At 34.7% G+C, this 8,234-nt stretch overlaps 1 protein-coding gene across 1 annotated transcript; it reads left to right on the top strand.

The window, feature by feature from the left end:
* Positions 1 to 1,243: 1,243 nt before the first annotated feature.
* Positions 1,244 to 1,705, top strand: LOC113345742. Its single transcript, XM_026589418.1, has one exon. The coding sequence runs from the start codon at positions 1,244 to 1,246 to the stop codon at positions 1,703 to 1,705; it is 462 nt and encodes a 153-aa protein (XP_026445203.1).
* Positions 1,706 to 8,234: the final 6,529 nt, after the last annotated feature.

The raw sequence follows: 8,234 nt of genomic DNA, 5'->3' as shown, positions 1-8,234 counted from the left end.
TATGGAGTATCAAGGTCAGGCAAGCTTTGTTTTCTTTAAAAAGTTGCAGAACTTGAAATATTTTTTGAAGAATTAGAGTAGAGTGGAGTTTGGGTCAGTTATGAGAGTAAAAGTTGAGTTAACTGAGAAGATTGAGCTTTTAGATCAGATGGAGGACACTCATGTTCTGACAGATGAGCAGTTTGAAGATAGCATGCAGTGTTTATTGAAGCTAAAAAATTTGAAGGCTATGGAGGCTAGAAAATGGCATGTAAGAGCAAAGCAAAATTATTTCAGGTGGGGGGATTCAAATACTTCTTATTTTCATAGATTAGCAAATGCTAAGAGAAAGAGGAACACCATTGCTAAGTTAGATATTGAAGGGGTTCAATGTTTTGATCAAGAGAGAATAAAAGTGGAGATGAAAAATCATTTTGAGTCTGCATTTACTGAGAAGAATGATGTAGGTTTTTCAATGGATAATATGAATTTTAGTATGATAGATGAGGAAGAGAAGGCAGAGTTGGAGAGAGACTTTACTGAGGAAGAAGTTTTGAGGTGGTAAAGCATTTTGGTGCCAATAAATCTCCAGGTCCAGATGGATTTTCTATGGAGTTTTACAAGCATTGCTGGAGCATAATAAAAGAAGATTTTATGAGGATGATGGGAGACTTTAGTAGATATGGATCTTGGGACTGGAGGTTGAATTGTTCTTTCATTTCTCTTGTTCCAAAGAAGGAAGATTCATGTACTCCAAAAGATTATAGGTCTTTAAGTCTGCTTGGGAGTGCTTACAAGATTTTATCAAAGGTGATGGCAAATAGGCTTATGAAGGTTATGGGTAAGTTGGTGTCTGATTTTCAAGGGGCTTTCATGAAGGATAAACAGATTTTGGATGGAGTTTTGATTGCTGGTGAATGTATTGATAGCATGCTAAAAGCTAAAATTCCAGGTGTCCTTTGTAAAATTGATATGGAGAAGGCTTTTGACAGTGTGAAATGGAAGGCTTTGTGGAAGATATTGGAGAAGAATGGCTTTGGAAGCAAATAGATTTCTTGGACGCATTGGTGTATATCTACTTCTCATATTTCTGTCTTGGTTAATGGCAGCTCAACACAGAAATTTAAACCTTCAAAAGGTTTAAGACAATGTGATTCTTTGTCTCCTTTTTTGTTTTTGTTGGTTGTTGAAGTGTTTTCTAAGCTTATTGAGGATGCAGTGAAGAGAGGTCAATTACATGGTTTAAGTGGTGAATAATGGTATTATGATAACAAACCTTCAGTTTGCAGATGATACTTTATTATTTGTGGATGCTACAACAGATGAAATAAGAAGGTTGTTGTTAATTCTGAGTACTTTTGAGCTTCTCACTGGTATGAAATTGAATCTGGAAAAAAGTTCTATGGTTAGTGTGGGAGTAGATGAGCTGGTGGAGGAGTTGGCTTTAGAACTGGGATGTAGAGTGGAAAAATTGCCTTTTAAATATTTGGGGTTGCCTGTTGGAGCTACTGCTAGGAATGTTACTGTTTGGGAGGATGTAATTCGAAGAATGGAGAGGAAGTTGGTCCCTTGGAAAAACAAATATCTTAATAAGGATGGCAGATTGGTTCTCATTAAGAGCTGTCTTTCAAGTCTTCGAATTTATTTTTTGTCTCTCATCAAAATGCCTGCAATGGTAGTTGAGATTAACAAGGTTGATGAGAAGGTTTTTATGGGATGCAAATGAGAATAGAAGAAAAATGTGCTGGGTTGCTTGGGAGAAGATCTGCAAGCCTAAAAATAAAGGGGGTTTAGGAGTGAAGAATCTGAGATGTACCATTAAAGCTTTGAAGGCAATATGGATTTGGAGATATACTAGGGAGAAGAGGGCTTTGTGGAGAAGGGTTATGCAAGAGAATTTCAAAAATAATGAGACTGCTTTCATGCCTACTGATGATGCAACCCCTCAAGGTAGAAGTATGTGGAAAAGCATTTTACAGTCTACTGAATTTTCGCAGGAACATGTAAAGTTTACTATGAATAATGGCAAATCTGTTAGGTTCTGGATGGATAAATGGACTACCAATGGTCCATTGGTGAGAAGATATCCTGCTATTTTCAAGATTTGTAAGAATAAACAGGCAACAGTTTATGAAATGATTGTGGATGGCGCTTTGCTATGTGAAAAAAAAGGAGAATGCAGTATCAAGAACAATTGGAGTGGGACATGTTATGTAATGAGCTTGGACCTGTGCACAGTTTAAATGATGAGGCACATGGGTTGGATTTTATGGGAAAATTCACTGTAAAGAAGTGTTATGACTTGCAGCTGGATAATGAGGATGTTTGTGATTTTGAGAAGTTTCTTTGGAAGAGAAACATACCACAAAAAGTCACTTTTATGTTATGGGCTTGTTTTCATGCTTCTCTTCCTACTCTTAGTATGCTTCAGCATAGAGGGGTGACAGTTCAGTCTGTAATCTGTCCAATGTGCAACAAGGAGGTTGAAGACTCTGATCATTTGTTGGTGAACTGTTCTCATGCTTTTGAGGTTTGATCTCATTTTCTCAAAGCTTTTAAGATAGCATGGGTGGATCCTAAGACTGTGAAGGATTTCTTTAATGCTTGGAGGAGAGGAGCAAAAGAGTTTGGTGGAAGCTTATTTATGTTGTAATGTGGCATTTATGGAAGGAGAGGAGCAAAAGAGTGCATAATGATGGCAGGCATAAGGAAACTAGTGAGCTGATCATGATGGTGAAGCAAACAATTGCTCTTTGGTTTATTGATAAGGAAACTTTTAATGGATTTTATGTAAATCAAATTCTTTTTTAATGGGATTCAATTCTGCGCATGAAATGTGTGTGCTGAATTGATCCTTTATTATATAGATCTTTTCTTTTAATATAATCGTCTTTTTTCAAAAGAAAAACTTATGATAAAAAAATAATATTAATTTCAATGTTGACACTTGTCGACTTGCTTTGGTTGTTGACATGAACATTATCAAATTAAGTATTTGCATCACAGAATGGAATACATGAAGTGTCGGACTCTCATACTCAAGCATGACCGAATATGATAATTTGAAAATTTTATATTATTTTTTTTCTGCCACGTGTCATCATTAGATAGGGCTACTAATACATGAAAATTTGTTGCTGTAACATTTTCACATTTTACCTAATACGCATGTAAATTTAGAAAACGTTGACCAATTTATTTGCCAACAGAATTAGCTTTGTAATGTTTTTTTAGTGTCAAGCGTCGCAACACTATTAGTTGATAGTTATTTAGGGTTTTAATTAATTTGAGTATATATATCAAAGTTTTCTTAGTCCGTCAGTTAGGAAAATTTCACCCGTGTTTAGGTTACAGTGAAAGGAGAAAAAAAAGAAGAAGAGATACGATATGCTTTAAGATTCTTTTTGGCATATCACATAAATCATTTATGATAGGGGATTCTTTATCACCGCTTGGTTTGGAGATCTCGGATCCGTGTTTGTATTGCTAGCGTTCGAGGTAGGTGCAACACCAACTCTTAAAATTTTTTTGATTAAATGCGTTTAAAATTATTGATTTATAATTTTGGTGTGATTGCTATTGTGAGTATGATTATCTCTAACATATTTTGATGGGATACATATATTCTTGAGAACGGATTTGATTCCCTAAACCCACGTGGGGCTTTTTGGGGCGAGCGGTTAATTTGTTTGATTCTTTTTATTGATATTGGCTCCCTGAGGCGAGCGGTTGATTGTTTAATTCTTTTTATTGATATTGGCTCCCTGGGGCGAGCGGTGAAAATTGATTTTTGATTATATTGTTGTTGCAATATGGATGGCATGATGTGAGATATGTTATGGTTAAAATCATGATTGTTTTAATTAAAAGAGTTGAAAATTTTTTGTTGCTTCTTTGCCTACTGAGTGTCAAAACTCACGTTGTATTATGACAAAAATTCCAGATTTGATGCATGACACGGAGTTGATCAAAAGTGAATCCTAGAGAATGATTTTAGATGTTTAAAGTTGTCGTTTATATCTAAAATACTATTTTAAGATGTAACTAATCTTAGTTTCAAAGCTGTAAAATATTGTAAGATGTTGAGTTGACTGTATATCATTTTAAATTGCTAATAGATTTTCGTGTGATTCTTTTTGTGATAAATGTAAAACATCGGAAGAGACAATTTGTTAAAAGTTTAGAATTTTCTGAGTTGTACATATATTTTTTTTAATAATTCTTTGTATTTCTGTTAAATCCAGAAAATATTTAACCATTATAAATGGTTGGTGAATATCCTATTTTAGAACTATGATCCGCTGATTTTTATACCTTAGTGCCTTCTGAGAAAATCAACATCTATCTTTTATCTTTCTAAAATGACAAGCCTCATCCAATTCTGAGTGATTTCATATAAAATTTATAAAACAGAATGTCAAAGTTTTGATTTTATGTAGTTCTGGTCAACTACGTGTTTGACAGTGGTCATAGGACACTCAACTCATTTAAAAGTTCTGAATGATTTACACCTAATAGTATTTACAATATCAATTTTATGCTTATAATTACCATGAATTTTAGAACTCGTATGAAGCCTGTAAAATTTTAGGATTCTACCTTGGTCTGTTTTTAGTTTTACAATTTGGTGTTGAAATCGTTACTTACTAATAAAATCTTAAGACTTGAACGGTGTTAATATTTTTATTTGAGAACCAAAATGTGTTTTACTTCCGGTGGCTTTAAAATTAGGTTAAATCAACGGTTATATTTTTCTAAATAATTTTCTAAGTATTCCGATGCGTTAAAACTATTAAAACGAACATAATTAAATAAGCCCAAATAAATTATTTAATGAGCTTGGGCTTAGTAGCCGAGCTTCGGCTATGGTATCGAAGTAGCACTTCGGGTTTTCGGGCAGGATCCTGGCCCGAAAATCGGGGTGTTACATTAATAGCCGGGGTGTTAGAGCATAGCTCGGTTGAACCCACCAAGCGTTGGTATGTCAAGTTTGGTTGTCATATTTTAGTGAATCAAAAATCATCTAAGAGTCGCTTGATTTTGTAACTAGAGAAAACTTCGTATAGGTTAGACTAGAAAGCCTAGGATTATGAGACAAACAAGTATTACTCGAAGACCTGAAGAATGTGAAGAAGTAACAAGCTACAACAACGACATCATTCTTCCTCTTGAGGTTAGTAATATTGACTTGAACTGTTTCATTCCTAACGTATCTTTCAAGTCGTGCTATATTGAAACACAACTGCGAAGCTGTGATGATCATACTCTAGTAGTGAGACATGATCACATGATTATAGTGTTAAGGAATTAGAATACGAAGTATAACGCCTATCTTTTGAACTTCGTATATATGACATCGACATAATCGTATGAATGTTATTGTGATTATGTGTATGGGTAAAGGTGAATATTTCATCATAGGAAACAATGTTTACATTTGTTTAAAGGAAGTACATTCATGAACTTGTTTTATGAATCGAAAGGGAAATCGCTAGGCTTATTGGTATTGTTATTCATTGCATATCTTTGGATTACCAATATGTGTGAGTTAGTAGAACTGATCATAACTTGTTATGTATCTTGGTATAACTAATCATAGTGCCTGACTTATGATTTGGTATGACTTCATTAGTGTAACCGATCCTAAGTAATCACCTGAGATGGTGTATGATCGATATTTGTAATTGATGTGACCGATCACAAAAGAGTTGTGTAATCAATCCTTGTAATTGGTGTAACCGGTCCTAGTAATTGGTGTAACCGATCCTAGTGACTTGTGTAACCGATCACCAGTAATACCATGAGTATATGGTAAATGGTCCTGGTAATGACGTAAACGATCATGGTAACTGACGTAACCGGTCCTGGTAACTTATGTGTTCGATCACAAGGAAACCATATTGAGGTAGAATCGATCCTTGTGTTTGGTAGAACCGTAAACCCATGTTAGTGATTTGATATTTGATCAATCACATAGTTGTCTTGGAATACAGATGAACAAATTCTAAACTTGTTTGGAAGTGTGGTATAATCGATTCCAAGATTGTAAATATGAAAGAGGATTTAAAAAGAAAAGATGTCAACATACTTTGAACACGAACAGTAACTCTTATCTTTTATTGTTCAAAGTTATTCCTTAATTACTCATGGAGATCCCGATCCGAAATAAATTAAGAATCTTTTAATTAAGGTTGTTAGTTTTATATGCTTTAATTACCATCAATTAACTCTAGAAAATAAAAATTGGTAATGTGCATTTACTAATTGGAGATTTTCTATTGAGAGATTTCGGAAAATATTGGACAAAGCATTTCCAGGAAATTATGGTGTCCAAACATCCTTGGTCTATAAATACCCAAGTTTTGCATTTCTAGCAAACCATCCTAAGAGCCAGGCAAACTTCATCTTTTTGTTGTTTCTGGTGAAGCCATCTATCCGGAGAGGAAAGTAACCTAATTAGGAGAAATCTCTTACGACCGCTCGTTTAAAGACTTATGTGGGATCAAGAAGCACTACGAGTACCGTTGGTGAGAAACTAGATAATTGCAGTTTATTTTAGTTTTCGATTGATTTGATTGACTAACAGTTGTTGAACTTTGATTGCACCTAGTTTGTTTATTCTTGAAAATCTTCTCTTCTGATATAAGATTCACTCAAACTAGATCGAAGTGTCGACGAGATCTTTAAAACTGTTTGTAGATCTAAAGACATTTTATGATAATTCATTGTTAACAGACTCCATTTTGTGTGTGATTGATCACAAGAGATTCAAGTGGTGTTGTGCAAGTGTTTATTGAAGATTAAAGAAGATTTGAAGACAAATAAGATTTCTTATTTGGTTTCTATATCTTTGGGTGTGCACAAACCTTGATCGGCTGGGATCCAAGTAGAATCGGATTTAATCGATTGATTAGTTGCATAAGATCGGCATCACCTTATAGTTTCTTGTTGGAATCTATATTGATTGATTGCAAATCTAAACTATGCTACTTCGGTAATTGTTGGATAGATTGATCTAACCAGGCAAAGGAGTTTATTAGTTTAAACGGAAGAAGCTTTGCATATGACTTGAGATATCTTCATCTGTAAGAATCAAGAGAGTTGTTACCTAACATATTTATTGTTCCTTTTGGAATACGATCCAAAGGCATTGTTCCAGTGCGTGCACTTATTGAATGTCGGAAGCGCATGGATACTGAAGAAACTAAGTGAACTAGGTTTAGTTGCTTGGTATCAACTATACGAAGTTTTGGTTTAGATCTTGTATAACAGCTTAATTATGAGAGTATTCAATTCTGGACTAGGTCTCGGGGTTTTTCTGCATGCAGTTTCCTCGTTAACAAAATCTTGTCGTGTCATGTACTTTTCCTTTCCGCAATTATAATTGTTGTTATTATAACTTAGAGTAAATTACACAAACGTTAACTTCGTATTACTTGATAGTGATCTTATAGAGTTTGGTTAAGTCCGAACCTGTTATCAAGTAATCACACTTTCATTGTTGTATTGTCTCCATCTCGTATCCATAGACGATCACACAAAGTGTAAATACCGATTTGTAGTTGTTAGAGCATTGCTCGGTCAAACTCTCAAGCGTTGTCATCTCAAACTTGTTTGTCAAGTTTAGTTGCCAAAACTATAAGTCTTGATTTCTAGTCTGCTTATTGCTAAGTCTCGGACTAGGGTAGTAAGTGTAGTTGAGATTTAGACTCCACGGCGTTCATCGAATGAAGACGAAGAAACACTTAAGGGAACTTGTGGAACTTTATCAACAAAGGGTACGTGGATACTTGAACTTATCTATCATTCAAAAGTCTATCTACTCTATCTCCTATTTGAGAAAAAAAGTCGTATTGCTATATAGATTATTTCGAGCCGAGTTTATCTCGCTTATCTATTTCTCGAAATATATGTTGGTAAGCATTCGCTTAGCCAAGTTCATCTTTACTCGTGACGAAAGTCATGTTGATTATTTCAATAACTTGAAAATCGCTTTGATGCTAATAGTTTGTGAATAACAACTATTTTAACATCCTCTAAGAAAGTTTCAGTTTAGAACAAGTAACCATGTTTGGATATAAACATAGTGTGTTCTCACATTTGTGTAAAAGTACAAAACCGGGAACCTAAAGTATGCGTACCCGTACGCGTACCGGCGGTTGTTGGAAATCCTGGCAAGTATGCGTACCCGTACGCATACTGGCAGAAGTTTCACGTCCGTGAATTTCTGCTGGAGTTTGGAAGTGTGAATTGGT

The sequence above is a fragment of the Papaver somniferum genome, unplaced genomic scaffold (assembly GCF_003573695.1).
Source record: "Papaver somniferum cultivar HN1 unplaced genomic scaffold, ASM357369v1 unplaced-scaffold_83, whole genome shotgun sequence".
Classification (NCBI taxonomy): domain Eukaryota; kingdom Viridiplantae; phylum Streptophyta; class Magnoliopsida; order Ranunculales; family Papaveraceae; genus Papaver; species Papaver somniferum.
The sequence above is the reverse complement of the archived record's forward strand: the minus strand, read 5'-3'. Positions and strand labels throughout refer to the sequence as shown.

What these genes read in the sequence shown, in the direction of transcription:
- LOC113345742 (XM_026589418.1), top strand. Translation starts at nt 1,244, where the DNA reads ATGATAACAAACCTTCAGTTTGCAGATGATACTTTATTATTTGTGGAT.